This window comes from Xenopus laevis, chromosome 5L, assembly GCF_017654675.1.
Source record: "Xenopus laevis strain J_2021 chromosome 5L, Xenopus_laevis_v10.1, whole genome shotgun sequence".
Taxonomy (NCBI): Eukaryota; Metazoa; Chordata; class Amphibia; order Anura; family Pipidae; genus Xenopus; species Xenopus laevis.
The window spans coordinates 135,317,759-135,341,466 of record NC_054379.1 but is presented as its reverse complement, the minus strand read 5'-3'; the positions used below and the strand labels follow the sequence as shown (position 1 = coordinate 135,341,466).

The 23,708-nt window shown below is 40.0% G+C and overlaps 1 protein-coding gene across 4 annotated transcripts in view; it reads left to right on the top strand.

Annotated features, from left to right (window-relative positions):
• The window catches only part of sned1.L (sushi, nidogen and EGF-like domains 1 L homeolog), an 83,763-nt gene that overhangs the window by 36,536 nt on the left and 23,519 nt on the right, over positions 1-23,708 (top strand). For 3 of the 4 annotated variants that reach the window (XM_041563416.1, XM_018263867.2, XM_041563418.1), the window contains exons 11-20: positions 4,715-4,828; positions 6,296-6,409; positions 7,372-7,485; positions 7,904-8,017; positions 9,905-10,018; positions 10,183-10,296; positions 13,726-13,839; positions 13,941-14,057; positions 16,072-16,173; positions 17,749-17,865. In XM_041563416.1, coding sequence (XP_041419350.1) covers positions 4,715-4,828; positions 6,296-6,409; positions 7,372-7,485; positions 7,904-8,017; positions 9,905-10,018; positions 10,183-10,296; positions 13,726-13,839; positions 13,941-14,057; positions 16,072-16,173; positions 17,749-17,865 — 1,134 coding nt within the window. The remainder of the gene's footprint in view (positions 1-4,714; positions 4,829-6,295; positions 6,410-7,371; positions 7,486-7,903; positions 8,018-9,904; positions 10,019-10,182; positions 10,297-13,725; positions 13,840-13,940; positions 14,058-16,071; positions 16,174-17,748; positions 17,866-23,708) is intronic. The other variant, XM_041563417.1, reaches the window with a different exon arrangement.

Below are 23,708 nucleotides of genomic sequence, written 5' to 3'. Positions count from 1 at the left end.
TTTCAGCTTTTGCCTTCTCCTAGACATCAGGTCCTTTTCTTCATCTCCTTGCCTGGTGTTACTTACAGCAGTCAGTGTACTCAGGGATTTTCCTTAATGCACTGTGAAACAGGTGGCTTGCCCATGGGAATTTACCTTTTCTATTCAAAATTATAAATGGATAGGAGAAAGAGACTTAAGCTGAGGACATGTTTATACAACACTTAATATATAGCTAGCTCTGAATAAGGAACTCTTCTAATGTGCAGAATGAGCACAAATAGATAAGAGCAAAGTTTGACTGCTGGATGTTTGAGCTGGTAAATGTGTTGGTGACATCACAGCTTACTTACTTTTTATGCTGTAGGAAGTTGGACAGTGTTCTGTTCATCTCGGTGGTGCTTTGTACATGGATAGAGAACATTGCATACAGAAAGTACTTGGCATACATACTCTGTTTGGAATTAGGGTCCTAAATGGTGCGCTGCAGGGTTCTGTTTTGGGTCCACTTTTATTAACTTGTTCATTAATGACTTGGAGTAGGGTATTGGAAACAATATATCTGTGTTTGCCAATAACACAGAACTATGCAAGACAACTGAATTCATCCAGGATGTGTCATTCTTCCCAGGGCCGGATATTTGTTTTCTTCGCCCTTTGGCTTGGCCGCCTGCTCCCCCTGCCCTGCTCGTTTGCAATGCGATCATGGAATTTGATTTTTTTTGTAATCAACCCATTTGTTAGCAGAACTGGATTTATTCTGTGCTTATTAAACATCAAACCCAAAGCATTTTTCAATTATGTCTAGATTAGATACTTATCTCCAAATCCGGAAACCTTATTTATTCCCTCAGGAGTATTGTGCCATTTTCACAGTGTTTGAACAAGCTATGCTCTCCTGTTCTCCAGTTTATATGCAACTTTATTCGGAATGTCTTTCCTATAGAATCAGAACCAAGGGCTTTCTTGAAAAATGTATCTGTTCACTCAAAATTGGATGTGCTTTATAAAAGTATGGGGGAATAATATAATCTGGTGTTAAAGTGAGTGGAATAGCACCCAATCAAATGATAAGAAATGACATCCTACTTAAAAAAAAGACCCTTGCGAGTCCCCAGATCTGGTTTTATTCTCCAGGAGTCATTCCTACTGAATTTATAGATTGGAGATCTGCCTGGAGCCCCAAGGCAGCAAGTGGGATCTAAATAATATCTCTGTTGTTACACTGCTGTCATTTAACTATTTGAGTTGTCATTTTATACTTAACACAAACACAGAGACAGTTTTACTAAATTTCTTTCCTTTTCTGTCACATCAGCAAGAAAGACATTTTTTGCCTGTACATTAGTGATCTTTCAGTAAAATAGTTAATGTTATCATTGTAGTTTGCACCTAGTTTTCAGTTAAGAATGACCTGATCAGCTCTTGAACCTGCACTTTCAGGAGATTCTCAATAGATAGTGCACATCTAACCTTTTCATTTACAGTTTCATAGAATTAGTCCAGATTGTGTCTTCTTAAAAGCTGTCCCACTGGTAACTGTGATATCGCTATGCATAAAATGTTTCCTATAGACTTCAGTGATATAGCATCAGTGCCTTCTAGGCTATATTGATCAGTCACATGTATTTATTTAAAATTTTTATAATAATTTGAACAATGAACCTCTCAAACATGGGGATACTGTGGTTTTTCTCAATTAAAGGACAAGGAAAGTTTAACTAAAGAAGTAGGTAGAAATGTTGTACATTATGTTTTGGGCTTCTGTACCAGCCCAAGACAACCACCCTTTAGCAGTAAAGATCTGTGTCTCCAAAGATGCCCCAGTAGCTCCCGGTCTTCTTTTCTGCTGATTCACTGCACATGTTTTTGCTGCTGTCACTTACTGAGCTTAGGGACTGACTCAAAATATACAGTACACATAGAATAGAAATGTCACAATATAATGCTGATTAGTAATCAATACAGATGATTACTACATGGCAGTACAGAAACTATTACAATTAGCATTAGAATTTAATAATCAGCCCTGTAGCATCAGCTTTTATTACAGACAAACCTCATTTTCTGCTTGATAATTTGTGACGACCCCTAAGCTTAGCTTCTTAACAGCTGCTCAGAGCCCACTGAGCATGTGAGTGTCACAGACACTTTCCAAGATGGTGACCCCCTGTGACAAGTTTGAAGTCCTGGATCAATGCTGCTATTGAGAAGCTGAAACTTTAGGCTGGTGCAATAAGTTGAGTTTATAAAACATGGCATTTTTAGCCCTATTCATGTCTAGGGTTTAGTTCTCCTTTAAAAGAAAAGGTTTTAGAGCTCCAGCTGGTGGGAACTTGATTTCAGGTTCTCTAGTGGGCCTTTGGTGCCCCAGTCTGAGTAAGGGCTCTTACTCATGAGCGTTTTTACCTGCACTCCCCTGCGTTCCGTTTTTCGGCGTTCAGCCGCAGGGGAGCGCAGGAATAGACGCATTTCATTTTTTCAAATGGGGCTGTACTCACACAGGCGCATGTAGGCGCCGAACGCAGGAAAAATGCAGCATGTTGCGTCTCAACCTGCGTTCGGCACCTACATGCGCCTGTGTGAGTACAGCGCGTCTATTCCTGCGCTCCCCTGCGGCTGAACGCCGAAAAACGGACCGCAGGGGAGCGCAGGTAAAAACGCTCGTCAGTAAGAGCCCTAATCCTGACATATACCTGGCAGCCAGAGTTCACTAGCCCCTGAGAGCATTTAAGCAAGTGGTAGTCAGACTTTTTGGGTTTCGGTAACAATTATATTTTTTTGCCATAACGATGGCTGCTGCGTTTTTCTTATCTCTAATGCATTTCAATTTACTGTAAGGAACTTGTTCTTCATTGATGTAAAATGTCATATCTATCCTAACCTGCCATTTTGATGCCCTGTTCACCACTTCATCTAGATTTTTCTGTAGGGTAGTAACATCATGCACAGATCTTATTACCTTGTATAAATATGTATAATTGGCAAGCAGCGAGATGCAAGTCTCAGTGCCAAATTCAAAGTCATTAATTAATGAATGCATTTCAATGAAATGGCTCAAGGGCATAACCCTGAGGAATTCTACTTTCAGCACTGGTCCAACTAAAAAAAAGTCCCATAAATCACAAATGTCTGCATGCTGTGCTTTATGCAGTGTTCTACACAAACAGTTGGCTCCAGGAACAGGGACCTTACACTCAGTAACTCCATTGTGGCATTATATTAACTGAGGTTCATGAATGTGGTATCTGCTGCATTCCCAGGTATATGTTTTTACTTACCTCTTGAATGAAATCTTTATGGTCTGTTTGAGAAGGTGATTCACTTAACACAATGCTGACTTACAGGGGATAATGTATTACTTGCTGCGGTGCTACTCTCATGCTTGCCACATCAACACCAAAGCTTTTCAAATTTGCAAGATCACCCCAAATAACTGAGGCTATAGCTGCAAAATTACAGTTTTATATAGATATGTGCTGCCAATGAGGGTGGCCTCGCAGTCTGAAGAACACGACCCTACTGTACATTAGATGGATATAAGATTATAATACAGTCGCCTTTTAGAACTGATTGCTATTTTACTGAAACATTTGTGGATTCACAATCAAATAAGAGGAATGCTATATTACTTAGCTTATTTTGTTTTGTTTTTTTGCCCTGGAACTGGTTTTGAACATACAACACTTAATATAATATTCTGTAACATGATTTTTATATATTTCAGTGACTGTCTACTACATTTAGGGGGTTATTTACTAAATCTTGATATTTTCTGGTTGAGGTTCTTTGGGCAAAAACTTGCATTTTTAGAGGGGAAAAAAGAAAGTTTTTTGAGATTTATTAACCCCGAAGCTGCAAGAAGTCTGAATCCAAAAATCCGCCATCTCAAACTTGTTATCTATAAGTCAATGGGATATGTCCTTTATACAATTTGAAGATATCGTGATCTGTGCTGTGTTTCATCTGATAATCTGAAAAATTCATGGTTTTCGGGTGATAACCTGAAAAAAAACAGCGATTCGGGCATCAAATCTGAAAAATTCGTTTGATTCGGGGTTTCGCTCAATTTTATTGTGTTTTTCCCGACCCTACTTTTTCAAGCTATTTTATTAATAAATAAGCTAAAATTATGAATGGGAGTTTGATTGAACTTTGTTTAATAAAAATATGAGATAAATTTGAGTTTACAAGTCTTATTTACAACCAAAGTGTAGCGGGCAATAAAGGAGAGTATTGATGCAATTCATATAATTTTACTTGCGTCCAAACAAGCTCCAATAAGCACTATGCATGCGCTGTGTCAATAACAGTAAATGTAACATTACATTTTAGGGATGCTGATTTGTATATAGGGTGGATTTTTGTGTTTCTTAAATGTACTGTGGGTAAATCCATGGTCAGTTGACTTTATATTTGCAGATTATAATAGTTGATCCACCCTGAAATACTTCACCAAGAGCAAAATTCCTGCTGGGTCCTAAATAGCAAGTGTCCTAGAAATGCTTCTAAAACGTAAAAAGTGGGTGAGCGGTAACTTTCAGGATAGTTTTACAAATGGAAATATGTGCAGTCAAGTGTGGTATTTCTCTCTATTTCTTATTACACCTTGATTCTAAAACAAAAAGGAGACTGGCCCTCTGTTATTATATGTCCTTTGTGTATAAATCCGCAATCAATTAAGAATGAACCCTTAACCTGTATATGTAATAAAGTGTACTTTCTATTTTCCTAGAGATTAGGCCGTGTTCTTCAGCTCCATGTCTGAACCGAGGTGTGTGCAAAGAGGTCGGCGAGACTTACAGCTGTCAGTGTGCGCGCAGATTCACTGGAAAGCATTGCGAGACAGGTGAGGTTCTAATAGCATTCATTGAACAGTAACTGGAGAGACTGCAGTGACAAGAATGAGAGGTGGGAGTGAAGGTGGAAATTAAACTGGGCTTCCAGGCAAGCATGTGCCAGATCTAAGGTTAATATCATGTGTTGATGTATATATGATTTCTAGACAGATACCGATATAATGCTGTATAGGTAACATGTAACCCTTTAAACGACAATTAAAGGAGGGCACTCCCTTTATACAAATTTAGCAAAGGGTGCAAGAGTCAAGGCTCCTACTGAAATAGAGCCAAAAAATACTACAAGCTACAAACGTTACTCTGCACACTACATCATTAGTACAGACACTTAAGGTATGCAAATAAATGGTTTAATAAAGCATATAATTACAACAATGTATAATTGCAAAGTCATTAAAACATATAATTTAGTACAAACCAAATACAGTGTCCAAAAAAAACAACAGTACTCGGGCTTGTACAAGTTGATGTGTGGGAGAATACCCGTTACTTGGTGTCCGAAACATTGGGGTATTCTCCCACACACAAACTTGTCTGCCTTACAAGCCTGAGTGCTGTTGTTTTTTTTGGACACTGTGTTTGGTATGTACTAAATTAAATGTTTTTTCCATTCCTTTATTTCTGAAAATACTTAAAATAAAGAATTTACAAAATTTAATTTAATGACTTTGCAATTATACATTGTTGTTATATTTTTGAAACCATTTTTTTGCATACCTTAAGGGGCAGATTTATCAAGGGTCGAATTTTCAAGGTAAAAATATTCAAAATCCAAAGTAATTTTTTTGGATACTTCGACCATCGAATAGGATACTACGACTTCGATTCAAAGTAAAATAGTTCGAATATTCGACCATTCGATAATCGAAGTACTGTCTCTTTAAAAAAACTTCGAATTCAATACTTCGCCAAATTAAACCTGCTGAAGTGCTATGTTAGCCTAAGGGAACCTTCTAGAGCAGTTTTCTAAGTTTTTTTAAGTTGAAGAAAAATCCTTCGATGGATCGCTGAAATACTTTGAATTGTTCGATTCGAAGGATTTAATCGTTCGATCGAATGATTTTACTTTGACCGCAGGATAGCCAAATTCAATGAAAAAAGTTTGAATTCGATATTCCAATTCGAAGTATTTAAATTCGATGGTCGAATTTCGTAGTATTTTTTACTTTGAAATTCGACCCTTGACAAATCTGCCCCTTGTGTCTGTTCTAATGATGTGGTCTGCAGAGTAACTTTTGTAGCTTAACATGTAACCCATTGTAATATGTAACCATGTGTTATGTTTGCCACTTCTCTCCAGACCCCTACTTATTTGCCAAAGGATGGTGGGGAGCATGGTTCAGTAACCCATGGGGTCATGTATTTTTTTTAATGTACAAGGAACACAAGATCTCCATAACACCCTTAAAAAGTCCTGTTCTGCTTGACCAACTGGATGGCTCTTCCCTTATTTCCAGAGATCAGACCATGTTTTTCTAATCCCTGTTTGAACATGGGAACATGTGAAGACATGAGCGAAGGTTATAGCTGTATCTGCACAGACGGTTACACTGGAATCCACTGTGAGACAGGTGAAGTAGATAAAGTCAAACTCTCTAGTTGTTCTGTACAACTTCATTGCAACTGATTAGAAACCTGATGGATAACATAGCAGATAGACATATGTCCTGATGGTGAGTTAGCGTAAAGTAACCAAGCCATCTTTGGGCTTAGCTAATATGAAGAGCAATGAGCTTGCAAATGTACACCTGCTCTAGTGTAGCCTGATACAGTTTTTGAAAAAAGGATGGTGTGCACAGTAAGTTTGAGGCTCTGCATGATATCAGGTTCACTGTTTCTTACTTTAGTCATTTACCTCTGATAGTTAAGCAGACCAAGCAGTTTTTTATCAGCACAACATAACCTTAAAGGATAACTAATCCCTAAAAATGGATATGGGTAGAAATTACATACTTTATATATTGAACTTACTGCGCCAGCTTGGATGTTCAGCATTTCTGCAACAGTAATGATCCAGGCCTTCAAAGTTGTACAGAGGAGTTCACCATCTTGGACACTGCACATGCACGGTGGGCTCTGGACTGCTGTTGACAAGCTAAGCTTAGGGGATGTTTGAAATCATCAAGCAGAAAATAAGGATTCTCTGTCATAGAAGCTGATGCTACAGGGATGATTATTAAATTCTGATGCTCATTGAGCTGGCTTCTGAGCTGCAATGTAATATGAATTTAAATTAACTACTAATCAGCCATGTATTGCTACATTTATATTATAACTATACTGTACATTTTAGTCAATCCTAAATTCAGGTAATTGAAAGCACAGATCTTCCCTGCGGTTGCCTCGGGCTGATACAAATCCAAAAACATAATGTGCAGCATTTTCAACTTACTTTTTTAAATTTAAGCTTTAGTTCTCTTTTATATAAAAAAAAGGCACCTGCATGCTGCAAATAGTGCAGCCCTGCATATGTGCTAGCCATAGTCATAGTTGTTTATTTGGTTACCCATCTCATTCTGTCTTTTATTTCCAGAGTTAAGACCCTGTTTTTCATCCCCTTGCCTGAATGGGGCATTGTGCAAAGATGTTGGCAGTACTTTCAGCTGTGCGTGTGCACAGGGGTTTACCGGTACACGTTGTGAGACAGGTGAGACGATTTATTTAAGGATATTTGCCATTAACCTACAACAAAGTATATTGTTTAATGCAAAAGCTAGGAGGTTACTGTCTTTTATTTAAATTGTTTTATTGATTTTTACTGTCAGACTTTCTGATGGTCAAAGTTACAATGCTGCTCTGCTCAACAGAGCTAAAATGCATACAACATTTTTCCAGGCCTGCATCTCATACCAACCAATGAGTGGTTACCTTTTACAGTTTTAAAATAGTAAGAATAAAGAAAGCAAACATATAGGGTTATTGTAATAGAGCTATTTGGTTTTCCTATGCTTTCCCCCTTCTTATCTGTCATTGTAGCTACACTGAACAACTCTTTCAGTTCTGCAGTCTGTTAGCTAATACAGAATCACCTTTGATCTGGCTTATTGATTCTCTTGTGTTTGCAGAACTGGGGCCATGCTTTTCTTCTCCTTGCTTGAATGGAGCAACATGCAGAGATTTGGATTTTACTTACAGCTGTCAGTGTGCACAGGGATTCACAGGGATGCACTGTGAGACAGGTGAGACCTTCATTTAGACTACTATTATGTATTCAGTGGACATTAGGTCCTTGGTATACAGATGTTATATATAGTCATTCTTCTTCAGAGAGGACAGGGTAATGTAAAACGTCCTTAGGCTTAACAACATAGGGCAGTAAAGATAAATGTAGAATAGGGCTGTACTGTGCAAGCGCTTCATACACTAAGGGGTATATTTATCAAAGAGTGAAGTTAATAGTGAAGTTCCGCCACTAGAGTGAAATGCCGCCACTCCCCATTCATTTCTATGGGGTTTTTTAAAGGCATATTAATCAAAGGGTGAACTTTCACTTTCACCCATTGATAAATCCCATAGAAATGAATTGAGAGCTGCGGAATTTCACTCTAGTGGCGGAACTTCACTCTTTGATAAATTTACCCCTCAGAGGCAGATTTATTAAGGGTTAAACAGTAAATTCAAATTTTCTAATTGTTTTTGGTGTCAAAATTCACACATTCGAATTTTAATCACTCAATTAGAATTAGATTTGAATGTGCGATTTATCAAACCTCAACCACAGAATCAGTTCTAATTAGAAAATTGCCACCTAAAACCTGCCGAGTTCATTTCAATGGTAGAGGTCCATTGAACCATTTGAATATGTTAATTGCCTTCCTGACGTTCGAGTTTTTTCGGAGGGAAAACTCGATTCAAATTTTTCAGGTTGGGAATATTCGATCGAATAAAGACGGTCAAATTTGTGAGTATATTCGAATTTATTAATGGAAAAAAAAAACTTCACGTAAATTGGAAATTCGACCTTTGATAAATCTGCCCATCAATTGTGGGGTAATTGTCAACTGACATAGCGTAGGAAATGCGCTACTTAGGGCGGACTGATGCAAGTTGGCCACATATACTCACATCATTGTTGAGTTGTTTCGTGCTTCTCTATGGGAAACAGCGACATGTAATTAGCAGCAGGGGTACAGAAAGAAAAAAAGGGGAGGGGAGGGAATATTCAATACACATAGCACAGCAAAGTAAAAATCACACATCTCTAGACATGCAGTATGTACAAACATAACCAGAAATACCGAACAGCTAAGAGCTCAGTATTCGCTTGTACTCCGTGGTGTCCCTGAACAAAAAGCAGCGTACCCAAGTGTTCCTAAAGTTGGTAAGTTGTTTTTCCGTAGAGGAGGAAAGTTCCTCAAATTTCACAATCTCATTTACTTTCCCAACCCAATCTTTCAAAGTGGGAGCCAGAGGGGATTTCCATAATCGTGGGATAAGTATCTTGGCCGCGTTAAGTAAGTGCCTTTCTAGAGTCAAATCTGAAACGTCCGCCATGGGGTCCCTAACCCAAAACAAAAGAATCCGTTCTGGGGTATGGGGTATCCTTCGACCTAATGCTTGCGAGCTGAGCTGGAGAATTCCAGACCAGTAGCTATTAAGATCCGGGCAGGACCAGAAAACATGAAGGAGAGTGCCAGTATCGGCTTTGCATCTCCAGCACGTATCGCTCGTGGCCGGATAAATCAATTTCAATTTATGCGGAGTATAGTAATTAGCAGCATTTTGACCCTCACATGCATTAACATTTATAGCGCTAAAATAGGAAAATAGTTGCAAAGTAATTACTATTTACAAACATGGTGCTAATAATACACATACTTATGGGATTATGTAATAAAAGGCATTACGTTTGCCCAGGAGCCGTAACCCATTGCAACCAATCAGCAGATAGCATTTACTGGTCATGCAAATATACTATGGGTTGCTATTGGTTACTGCTCCTGGGCAAACTTAGTGACTTTTATTAGATATGGGGGAAAGTGTTTTATTCTTGAGAATGTAACATTCATTATTTTTTATGTCATCCTACAGATTTATTGTATTTCTTTTTTTTTCATCCACCCCAGAGATCAAGCCTTGTTTTTCATCCCCTTGTCTGAATGGAGGGACCTGTGAGGACCTGGGAGTTATTTACGCCTGTTTATGTGCACAGAGATATACTGGCTTGCACTGTGAGACAGGTTAGACATTTAAGTTGCTCAAGGGACCACTTCCCCCATATTTTTTAACAGCCTTTAATTTCCGTTTAAAGATAGTTGCTGTTCTAAACATGTGCCGCACAAATGACCTGATAATACAAGCGTGTTGTTTTTTTAACACAAAATATTTGTTCTGTTCACCCCAGAGATCCAGCCCTGCTTTTCCTCGCCATGCCTGAATAGAGGAATTTGTAATAATGAAGGTGCTTTTTACAGCTGTACATGTGCAGAGGGCTTTACGGGAAAAAACTGTGAAACAGGTAATGAAACCAGAAAGCTGCTTTTCTTTGTGATGTTCGGTTAAAAATAGTTTTTGTATTTGAATAAACTAAAAACTTTAATTCATAAAAATTATGGCACAAACCCACACTAACAATTGTAGAACAAATACGTTAAAGGCAACACAACAAACATAAACAGTAGCGTAATTGTATCCAGGTTTCTACCACAGTGGGCACTTCCACTTCTAGACTCTTTTGTGTAGTCTTTTGTAAAAGTTAGGGATTTACCGAATCCAGGATTCACTTCGGGATTCGGCCTTTTTCAGTAGGATTCGGATTCGGCCAAATCCAAATTTGCAAATGCAAATTAGGGGCGGGGAGGGAAATCACGTGACTTTTTGTCACAAAACAAGGAAGTTAAAAAATGTTCCCCTTCCCACCCCTGATTTGCATATGCAAATTAGGATTCTGGTTTGGTTCGGGAATCTTTCGCGAAGGATTCAGGGTTTTCGACCGAATCCAAAATAGTGGATTTGGTGCATCCCTAGTAAAAGTTGCCGCTACTTTACTAATGCAAGGGAAATCTCTGCAAGAGGATTATAATAATACATTCTTCAGTTGATATTCCCATTAGTCAACTGTGAGCTGTAGTATAGATGTGCAAAATGAACATGTTTATAAAAAATTTTTATGTTCGATGTATACACCCATACAGCAGCGCTTTGCATATATGTATTAATGATAACAAAATAGGGATGCACCGAATCCACTTCACGAAGGATTTGGCCGAATACCGAACCGAATCCTAATTTGCATCTGCAAATTAGGGGTGGGAAGGGGGGAAACATTTTTTACTTCCTTGTTTTGTGACAAAAAATTACTCGATTTCCCTCTCCACCACTAATTTGCATATGCAAATTAGGATTTGGATTCGGTTCGGCGGCACAGAAGTGTTCGGCGGAATCCGAATCCTGCTGAAAATGGCCGAATCCTGTCCGAATCCCGAACCGAAACCTGGATTCGGTGCATCCCTATAACAAAAACATGTAAATTGTGTGCCTCATCCTTATTCATTAAAGATGGGAGCCTGAAATTGAAATTTAATATTCCAGAGTTTTCTGATGAACAAATGTTCATGCACAGACCAGAACTGCTAAAGGCCTATGGTGGCCATGGACTTGCCCAGAACCTAAAGACATAAGGGGTAGTGTTTCTAACCTAACTCTTGCTTTGGCTTGTATTTGGCCACCTGCTTCAATAAAGTTAAAAAACAAAAATTAAATCTTAAGTCTATAAATGTCCTGGGGCATATGTTCCAGGTTTATAGTAATGGCAATGCAGTTTGTTTGTGTGGGATTCTCTCATTTTGAGAAAATTACCTGAATCAATGTATTCTCTGTATTTCATTTTTGGGGAGTTAAGCAAAAGTTGAGAATTAAAGGGCCACTGTATGAGGGCCAAAGGGAAAAAGAAAGTGATAGGTAAAATTTAATAGGTAAAAGTTGGGAGAAAAATAGTTTCAAATAATCCCCCTTGTTTACCAGAAACATTTAATAACTTAAGAATTTCGGGAAATAGGTTTCAGGCAAGGTTGGGTGTAACAATTGGACTGTTTTGTCACATATTAATAGTATATGAAAGATTTTAAAGTTACTATTAAAATGATAACTGCATAAACAGGAGTCACTTATGAAAACAGTGGCCGTTATAACCTTAGAAACCTGCCAATTGCAATAAAAGCTGCTATGGTAACTCGGTACTACTGGGTGACAGATTTCAGAAATGTTGGCCATCTCCTATAGCTGAGGTGTGAGGTGCACATTGCTGCTGATAATAATATTAGTAGCAAATTCTCTACTCCTATAGAATATAGAATGAAACAGCTAGTTGTTATTCAGGAATGTCTGTAACCTTGTGTTGTAAGTGATGGCCTACATATATGCCTCTGGGAAGGACTGCTCTCTCTGATTTAGACCCCCCTTTATGGGGCATGAAAGTCCTCTAAGGTCAAATCAAGGTACTGGTGGGGGAGTCAACAAATTATTTTTTGGGGGGGATCTTTAGCATATTATTCCCCTCTTTGACATTTAACAGCCAAGTTCTGCTAAAGAATCTAGACTTTCATTCTAGAGATTTGCCTCACCTCTAAATAAAATGAGATACTTTGAGTATATTTACAGGAGCATATTGAGTAAATTCGGCCACATTATAGAGGATGTGGGACAGACCACAACAAGCGCGTAATACACTGCGGAAATATGGAACGACGCGCTTAGGCCCACATTTTGGTTAGCATATCCTTTGAAAACAATTCTCAATAGACGTCAATCTTGGAAGCAAAATAATACAGTATTTCCCTAGGATCAGCAGGAAACTGTTATATGGAAGGTTTCACACAGTTTCCACACTGATTTAATACTCAACAGACTTGTAAAAAGTGCTTTTTACTCATCGTAGTGTTCCAGTAAATATCAGAATGTTCTGGTTTAGAATGTTTTGTTTGGTACACATGGCTTTGTATTATTTTGTTGTACTTGTAAAGCTCACTCTGTAACGTTTATTTGATTTTGCATTTTTTTCTTTTCATAGTATTTTGGTGTAATCACTAATTTGTGATAGTCTGAATGTAGAAGAAAAGCTTCTTTATTTTTCAGACCAGTAGTAAACCTCAGTAGTAGCAGTCTCAGGTTTAGTCAAGCAGTTGTTTGTGTATATACAGCTATGGCATATATTATCTGGTTTGCTTGGCAACTGGGGTTTCCTTGTTTTTTTTTTTTAATGTTATTTGGAACAAAATGCTGAAAATGTACTGAAAAAATGATTTTTCCATAAAATAAGTCAGCATGGCATTATGCTGGGTTAGTTAGTATCTATTACAGGTAACTTTAGAAATGTTGATTCCCATTGGTTAAATACAAACATGACAGCCAAGTTCAAATATGTGATGGGAGGATGGGATACCACCCTCCATCTTTTTCTGTTCTTCAGTGAGGCTGATTGGAGGATACTGTGAGCTGAAAGTTAAGTAGTTTCAGGGCTGCATGACCAGTTTTGGATTGGTACATTTTATTCCATGGTTTCTTTATAGCTATTTCATCCTGGAGTGAAAATATCATTTTCTTGAGTATACTGGTTTACAGCTGCTCTCAGGAAGCCAGTGAGTGATTAAACTGTTATGTTATAAGGCAATAGGTCCAGTAAATGTAATGAATACTTTAATTAATAAAAGCCATCGCTGGTGGTAACAGAGGCTACATTTGGTCCAAATCGGCTCATTTCAAACAGTATTGCTTAACAGATTTAGTATTTCCTTCCTTTATTAAATAGTGTAATATCCTCATGATTATTTCACTTTATTTTTATGTGTAACCATTTTCCTTATGCTGCCTGATTTATGGGATACTTGATGTTTTTATCACACATTGTATAAGATCAGAGGTTTCACTTTCTCTGCATTTTTTCCTTTAGAGTTGAGCCCTTGCTTTTCTTCTCCCTGCCTGAATGGAGCAACCTGCATTGATGTGGGTGCTAATTACAGCTGCATGTGCCCACAGGGGTATACTGGGGTGCTCTGTGACACAGGTGAGCATCTCCCACTGACTCTACAGACATTCCTGTGTAAACAGCTGTTCTGCAGCCTGCCATTTCTTCTTCTCACCCTGTCTCTGACATTTCTGTTCTAGAGATACCGAACCCTTGTACATCAAATCCTTGTGAGAACAGAGGTGAGTGCAGGGAGACAGAAGGAGGATACTCGTGTGACTGCCCCACAGGTTTCAGTGGCATGCACTGCGAGCACCGTGAGTATCTGAGAGATTTGTTCCTTCATTCATTCCGACCCATGTCTCACATCTAGAGTTTTTACTTTTACAATGACCTTTATATACAAGGCATAGACAATGTAACTTGCAGGTAGCAAAAGGGTGATAAAAGGGTGTGTTACAAAGAAGGAGCACTGCATCTTCTTAATTCTGGTTCTACTTGTAAAGGAATATGAATATAAATGGAATAATATAGTGTTCATAAGATGTTTCTTTAAATTGTGTTGCAAGGGACACCCTGAAAACAAAAAAGAATATTTGTAATATTTATAATTAATCTAAGAAAGAATTGTTTGAACATCAAGATGTATTTGGCCATCCTTTTGAGACATACTTGGGCCTGCAGCTTAGGAACAGCTTGAGGGTCTCATGCTGGACATCCATAAATTATTTCACTATTTTCCAGGCTTTCCGCGGTGCCTGGGGCCATTCATCCACAGCTCCTCTCCCTGCCCCCTTGGGTAATAACGGATTCTTCAATACAGTTTGGAGGTCCTTGGTGCCAAAGAATTTTGAGACACCCCTGTAAAACTTGGCAAACCATGGGGCAGATTTACTAAGGTTCGAATGATAAATTCGAATTCAAATTTGTGGTCAAATTCTAGTTTAAAACCACCAACTTGAATTTGAATGTGAGATTTAACACACCTCGACCCTGAAAACAGTTCTGATTCGACTATTCTCCACCTAAAACCTGCCAAGTTCATGTAGAAGTCAATTGCAGAGGTCCCTTGAACTATTGGAAGATAGTAGAGATGAGCCAAATTTTTGCCAAGTTTTACATCGAAAATGACTCCCATAGACTCCAATGGGAGAAAAAAAATGTTTCACGTAAAAAAATGTTTTGCATTAAAAAAAATGTTGTGTGTCAAAAGAAATTTGATGCTTGTAAAAACAAAATTTGACACGCAAAAGTTGAGGTTTTTTTTGGAGGAAAACTAGGTTCGAATTCGATTCTAATTTTCGGTTTGGACATTAACATTTTTTTCATAAATAACATACCATTCAAATTGTGAATAAAATCAAATTTATTACAGTTTAAAAAATTACATTACTCTAAAATTCGACCTCTGATAAATAACCCCCCACGTGTAATATTGTTCTCTCTTGCAGCATTCAGCGTTTATTTTTCAGTATGGAAATCTGATAACTTATTGCTCATTTTATGTGTTCCAGACAGTATCTCAGGCTTGTTAGTAACTGACAGTCAGTTAGGAAACTCCGAGCTGAGTCAGGGTAAAACAAACAAGCTGCACAGATAAAAAAGTGGACCCACTAGTCTGCATGTAATGTAAATTTAAGGCAGGTTTGGTGCGCTAAAGAAAAGCCAAATTCCTCTGTTCCTAAGGAGAAAAGATACGCTATACAGTGTATTATCTTCGCTACATGCAGTAGGGTGCAGGATTGAAACTACTCACAAGGGAGGTACAGTTCAAGCGTGTAATGTGAAGGTGTTCTTTTCGGCAGTTTCACGTAAACGTGAGTAGTTTCAACCCTGCACCCTACCGCATGTAGAGAAGTTAATACACTATATAGTGTATCTCCTTAGGAACAGAGGAATTTGGCTTTTCTTTAGCGCACTGAACCTGCCTTAAATTGTTAGTAACTGAATTTCTGATGTCTACATGAACATCCAATACGTGTGTGCGGTTTTGGTTTCTCGCTCTTGCTCGAAATATTTTGTGTTCAAAATAAAAGCACCTCAACTTTTGCAGCAACGACCTGCTTTTCACCATTTATTACCACATTTCGCTTTGCTGAACATCCAATACGGTTATGAAGGATTTATTTCTGCTTACAACAGCATAGCCTTTAAAATCCAACAGGTTTTCTCATTTTTCTATAACAGTGCTCCACTGTGAGTGATTGTGGAATTGGATAACAATAGCTGATACAGTATTGAGAATGTGCTCTAAATTACCAGATATGTGCCTGTCGTGTAACACTGTGATGACGCTTTAGTGATCTGCCCTCTGTCATGAGTTTGCCTCAGGTGTGTCCGATGACTGCCCCTGCAGGAATGGAGGGCGATGTGCAGATGGAAACAGCACTTGTCACTGCCCGCCTGGACATTTTGGGCTTCTCTGTGAATATGGTAAGAGTAACACAAGTTACTTCTTCAGGCACAGTTAAATATTAAGCAACAAACCTTGTTATGTTGGGGTTGGGGAAATACAGACTGGCACACAGCTATCACACTTTGGTGCCTTACTGTAAATTCTCCATAATATTAATGTATGTGATTGAATGGATTGAACCAAGCCATCCTGCCAACTCATCAGGCTCCAAAAGAGACATTCTTCCTTCCAAATCAGTTTGTTTAAAAAATTAATTCCCAGGTTTATTTTGATTAAGTGACCCTATATACATATAAAAAGTGTTTTATGCCACTAAATTCTATGTGCCACATTGTAAGAGCTGTGATTGTGCAACTGGTTTTATTTTTTCCTGATCATTTTAAGAGAAATGCTGTCACATAAATGGTTTGTGAAGTGGATTTCATAGTAATGTCTGATTAGTACTGTTAGCTGTTCACCCCGGGATATCTTGTAAGTATTTAAATATGCCTGGGAATTGATTTTTATTATAAATGTGTGGTGTTCTGATATAAAGGAGCGCTCATTTGGTAAATGGAACTCTGTGACATTTCCTTTACTCCCTAAAGCTTTATTAGTGTGTCTTAAGAGTTTCACATTTTAGGGTTATTGTGTATTTTGGCACAAGGACATGGGTGTACAATGGTGCTAACCTTTGCAAGAAAGCCTTATAGAATAACACATTTAAAAAAAAAAAAAAAGAATACAAGATGGATTCTGAAACACAATGATTCTTTTAATTCTTCCTGAAGCCGATGGCCCATATAAGATGGATTCCATCAGGCATATATTGTTTGTGCTGAGCTGTGGCATTTGTCCACAATTTTAGCCATGTTAAAAAAAGATCCAATCGATTATCCTGTGGGCTGTTCAGTGAGACAGATGAACAACAGCAAATTTCCATATATTTCAATATGCTCCCGAGTAACAATAATTATTCATTAAGCCAAAAGTCTGAGAAACAGGAGTGTAGTTGACCGGAGTCATAAATACTCTGTCATTGTTCTTTTGTGAAATATATGTTTTTCAATGTACATGGAGACCAAAAAAATAAGTCTGTGTTTAAACGGGTATTCAAAATCCTTAGATACTTTATAGGCATCTACTTTGCAGTTTATATTTCAAGTGATAACAGCTATCTACTGTATCTAGAGCAAAGGTTTTAGCCCAAAGCATAGCCGAAGGTATATATTAATCAAAGAATGGAAAAAAGAGTTCAACACAGTTAAAGTTGTCTTGTATATGATTTCTTTTATAGGCATATTTATATAACACAAATAAAATGAGAGCTATGAAAGTTCCCTCTTGTGAACTGTGGTGTTAATATGCTCCACAGAGCCATTTGTTTTAAATGTCTTTATACAGTAGCTCGATATACTGTACTATATTACAAATTATAGTGAGTATAACTGTATAGTTCTGTCCTTAAGACCATTTTTTTGTATTCAAAATAGGAAGCTTTTTATGCTGCTCTTTAATATAAGGGCATTCACAGGGAAGCAAGTTGCTAGTAATAATGTCACTCAACCTGTTTAAGCAACATAAAGATTTTAGTGATGTTTATTTTTCCCCAGAGGTCACCTCGCTACCGTGCAGCATGGGTTCACAATGTCCAGATGGCGGATCGTGCATGGAATATGGTGGAAGTTACTTGTGTGTGTGTCACACAGATTACATCCTTAGTAACCACTGTGAGTATGTCACTCTCTGTCCCATTAATATCACAACCTGCTTCATAAATTCCACCAAAAGAGTGTATTATTAGGGCTTGTTATCCACTAAGATAAAGACATTTTAATTTATCTTTCTACTTAAAGAATAACTCGCGTTTCCAAACCAAAATTTAATAAAGAGGCCCACATAACACAGAAGCCCCTGTTATACCCTTCACAGTTACCTGTTTCTTCCAAAAGTATACATACAGTAAATGCCATTTTCTATGCTGAAATCCAGCTGTTTAACAGTTCTCTTTCTGCATCATTTGAAATCATGGTAGGGACTAAAACACTGATGTTACAAATTGTAACAACTTATCCACAGCTTACAGACAGCATGCAGGAACTACATAACCCACAATGCATTGCACTGTGATGTTCCTTTCCTTATTGAAATCACATGTGCAGGGAATTGTGAGTTTTAGAGGATGCAGGCTAAGAAGAGCTAGCTGTTGATACAAAGTAACAGTAGTCAGCCAGCTCAGCAAAGTAGTCCGGCAGATCAGCAGCAGAACAGGGAATTAGGCTTAGGGAACTGTCAGAAACCATTAAAAATCATGAAAAGTCTGCATATTTTTTAATTGATGTATATTGCAAAGTTGCTTGAAATTATGTTTACTTTTCAAAAAGCTTAAGTTATGTTTTTGTGGAGTTCCCCTTTCATATTAATATTTGTATAGCACATACCTGTCGAACCACAGACCCAAGGCCAGGCATGGCTCTCCAGGGACTTATGGTATCAACATTCTACTTTATGTGACACCATCATTAAATTAAAATCCAGATGTAGTCGATAATCCGCTTACTACAAGGAAAAGCTTGTACTGCTCTGGTACTTGACCAAATGCTGCATCTTCTAGAAGAAAACAGCTTTCCCATAAGCCTGATTTATACTAGCTGCAGTGATGACGCTAAGGTTTGCTTTATTATTTGCTATACAGTAGCCACACACTGACATTTGCCTTTAGGAGTATTATACGCCAGTCTTTTTCTCCACTGCATTTTTCAGCCAGTGGAGAAGTGTTAATAGTTGCATGAATGGAATTCAGTTATCACCTCTGGTGACAAGACAGATTTTGATTAAAAACAAAAGCATATTTTTGGCCAAAATCTACTGGCAGTCACAGGTAGATATTTGGCAATGCAAATAACAGGCTACACTGTCAGGTTTAGGCGCATCTGTGCCTGCGGAGAACATATCTTGTGTCCCATGAGCCTTATACAGTGGCTTATAATTTTTAATTTCTCTAATAGGTGTCTGTGGCACACAGAGACCTTGGGGCATAGCATCCACCTCTAGGAGGCAGAAACTGACTCCTCCCCCTTGTGCCCCCATGCTATAAATGTCTGTCATTTTGCTCTACACAGAATATTGATTTGAAAGAGACATAATAATTCTGCGGCCATTCGGTCTTGGCAAAAGGGGCTGTCTTAGCATTTCTCAAGGTAGAGAATCTCTTTATTACAGATGCACCGAATCCAGGATTTGGTTCGGGATTCGGCCAGGATTCGGCCGAATACTTCTGTCTGGCCGAACCGAATCCGAATGCTAATTTGCATATGCAAATTAGGGACGGAGAGGGAAATCACGTGATTTTTTTGTCACAAAACAAGGAAGTCAAATATGTTTTCCACTTCGGCCGAATCCAAAATAGTGTATTCAGTGCATCCCTACTCTTTATCCAGGCTACCCCCTACGGATGACCAGTGCATGTAAAATTCAAGACTGTGAGTATAGCCAGCTCCCAAACACCTGGTGTCTACTCGGGTGCCAAGGTGGTCTCTGTCAGCACCCCCCCCGCGCGCGCTCGCAATGCACTTCGAGCCCAGGGTACAGCTGCCTTACTTCCCCACTCAGTTCCCTTTTCTCCAAGGCCGGAAACAGTCTTTAAAGATTTGCGCCAAAAGACCCATGCGTTCTACTGCGGAACGCATCCGACGCCCAGCGAGCTTCCGCGATATTCCTCTTCTCGCTCAAACTGGGTGACATCACTTTGTCCCGGTTCCATTCAGTACATTAAGGACATGTGGGCTGCTTCTAAGGCTGCACTTCAGTTTGACAAAGGTGCCAGCTCTCAACTTGAGACAGCATCACGGATCACAGCTGCTACATCGGAGGTTAACCCTTGCCATTCTGAACACGGTGGAAGGCAATTCAGAAGGACCCTTTGTTAGGTCCAAACAAACCTTTTCCAAAGTAAAATACCTAGCGTGCTCCAAATTCCGCAAACGCCTACCAGCAGGGCGTAAAGACCATTTTTGTGACAATTATACTCCAGCCTCGCTTAGTGAGGGAGAGATCCCTTCAGACCAAGCTGAGGAGGAAGAGAAATTGCAAAAATCATCTTCAGAGGCCATAGATAGCCTAATTTTTGCTGTCCTGAAATGCCTCAATCTTAAGGAATCTGAGTCTTCATACAATCCTCCTTATTTTAACGCCTGAAAAAGTTGGCTTCAATATTCCCTTCCCTCCCACAGGTCAATCGCCGTTTTCAACTACTATATCCCTTTCCTAAGGAGAACACAGAGAAATGGGTTACTACTCCCTCCCCACAGCTCTTCCAGTCCCAGATGCTTCGTCGTTCAATGACTCAATTCTCCGTTCCATATTCACAGCCGCAGGCGAGAACCTGGGTTAGAGGGCCCTCCAATCATGGTCCAACACCCTAGTAGAGGATATTTCAGCAGGTAAACATCAACATGAAATTCTGGACACGGCTTTGCAGATTAAGGAGGCCACGGATTGTATGGGGGAAGCGTCCTTGGACACAGTACAAGGCATTGGACGCACGTCAGCTTTGGCAGTAGCTGCACAACGGTCTCTTTGGCTAAAACAGTGGTCAGCGGATCTGTCTTCCAAAAAGTCTCACACCAGTATTCCCTTCAAGGGAAAACTCTTGTTCGGCAGGCCAGACACACTCAATCAAAGTATTCTGACAAGTCCTTCTTTGGCATGACTACATCAACCCTCTCTCACAGTCACCGGTTTGGGGCAGATTTCTCTTCTTCTAATAGGTTGGGCTAAAGACCACTCGAGACGCCTGGGTCCATGAGATAGTATCTCAGGCCTACCACTTAGAGCTCACCTCCACACTACCCCCTCACTTCTTAATATCCAGGGTTCCAGCTGAACCTCAGAAGAAGAGGGCCTTTCTCACAGTGGTAGCCAACCTCCTGCAAGAAAAAGTCCCAGTCCCACCAAAAGAAAATTTTTTATTCAAATCTCTTCATTGTGCCGAAAAAGGACGGATCCTATCGACCGGTACTAGATTTGAAACAATACATTCATCCATCCAGCACATTTCAAAATGGAATCTCTTTGATTCGTGATCACAGGAATGAAACCAAACAAGTTTTCGGGATGCATACCTGCACATCCCAATTTTCCCTCCCCATTAGAGGTTCTTAAGGCTTGCCTATGGAGACCAATACTTCCAATTTACGGCCCTTACATTCGGCCTAACATCTGCGCCGCGAGTGTTCACAAAAGTAATGGCAGCAGCAGCCACACTCAGGATCCAGGGCATATCGATCACACCTTACCTGGACAACATTCTCCTGAAAGCATCATCCTTACACGAAGCTCAGAAAACAGTATCTCAGGCACTACAGGCCTTAGCCAATCTCATTTAAATCATCAACACAAGAAAGTCCAACCTGGTTCCGAACCAGCGCCTGACATTCTTGGGAATGATATTCGATACCACGCTCCAGAGAGTCCTACTTCCTCCTAACAGAATCGCCAAAATCCAGTCTCAGGTACAACAACTATTGCATCCACGGAGGCAGTTCCTTTTGCTCAATTCCACCTACAGGAGCTACAATGGAACATCCTATCCCAATGGAAACTCAACAGCCTTTCCCAGAGGATCGTACTATCGCCCTTAACAAGGGTGTCCTTGACCTGGTGGCTGAGTCTCACCTACCTAAACAGGGGCAGGTCCCTCTGGGAACCACAATTCTCATCACGGATGCCAGCCTCAAGGGATGCTCTCCTTCCATTAAATATCTTTTAGTTGAGAGCAGTAAAACTGGCCCTGCCTCACTGGCAGTCACAGATTGCGGGGCTGGCCATCCGGGTTCAGTCCGACAACGTCACCACAGTTTCTTACCTTAATCACCATGAGGGCACCCGCAGCAGTCAAGCTCTACGGGAAGTGGGATATATCCTATCTTGGATATCTTGCGGAGAAACACAACTCACTTTTATCAGCAGTGTACATACCGGGCATAGAAAATTGGCAAGCCGACTACCTCAGTCAACAGACCTTAGACCCGGAAGAGTGGTTAGTACACAAAGAAGTCTTTCTAGACCATAACCAAAAGATTGGGCATCCCAGGCGTCGACCTGATGGCATCACGCTCAAACAGACAGGTTTCCCAGTTCATGACGCATTACAGGGACCCTCTTGCCCTGGCAGCCAACACACTAATCACGCGGTGGGATTTTCAGCTTGGATATGTATTCCCTCCATTGCCTCTACTTCCCAGGGTAATATGGAAGATCCTAAGGGAGAGGTGCACAGTAATACTGGTAGCACTATATTAGCCATTCAGAGCGTCGTTCTCGGAACTGATCGCCATGACCAGGTACAACAGGTGGACTCTGCCGTCCTAACCAGATATTCTATCTCAGGGACTAATCCTTCAATCCCAAGCCCGGGATGCTCAATTTGGCGGCATGGCTTTTGAGACCCTAGTTCTAAAATGTAATGGGTTCTACACATCAGTCATCCGAACCCTGATAGCTACATGAACACCGGGTCTGGCACTGATTCAGGGACTGGTGCTCTCAACACAACATCCAGTTTCCTGCCTTTACAGTACCTCGACTCCTGGAATTTCTTCAGGACAGTCTAAATAAAGGCCTCTCTCCAGGATCCCTCAAATCTTAGATATCGGCTCTGTCCATCCTCTTCCAAAGGAAACTCGCAGTGCTACTGGACATTGCTTCAGGGAGCCCTACACATTGCGTCACTGTACCCTTTCCACCATGGGACCTCAACCTTGTCCTTAGGGCTCTACAAGCCCCTCCATTTGAACCATTAGCTTCTGTTCCATTGCCATGGGTAACATGGAAGACAGTCTTCCTCATAGCGATCTCATCAGCACGCAGGGTGTCAGATCTAAGTACCCGGTTCTACCTTCCTCCACCTTGAACGGTCCTGCGCCGCCACCTTCCTTACTATCTTATGAAGTCTCGGAGATCCACATAAACCAGGGCATAACCATTCCCTCATTCTGTGCAAAACCATGGTCTCCCCGGGAGGTAGCCCTACATTCCCTCGATCCGGTAAGGGCGCTCAAATTTTAACTGGATGGTACGAAGGACATTCGCACGTCATCATCGCTGTTTCTCAAGAGTACACAAAGGATCCCCCGCATCAAAAAACACGATTTCTAGGTGTATCCAGGAGGCCATTCGCAGAGCGTGTTGCCAAAGGGTAGGACCCTCCAGTAAGAATCAGAGCCTATTCCACAAGGGGTATCAGCACTTCCTGTGCTTTCAGGAATCAGGCTTCAGCTAAAGCAAAGCAGCGACATGGGCATCATTACGTTCCTTCACCAAATTTTACAAATTTGAGGTCATCTGAGACACACTTCAACAGGAAAGTTCTGCAGGCTGCAGTTGTGTAGACTTAATGGCCTTGCTTTCTAACACCTTATTTCTCGGGACAGCTTTGGTATGTCCTCAAGGTCCCTGTGTCCCACAGACACCTGTAAGAGAAAAGTGGATTTTGTGATATTTACCGTTAAATCCTCTCGTAAGAAGTCTGTGGGACAAAGGGCTTCTCGCCCTTGGAGCAGTCCATCAGAAC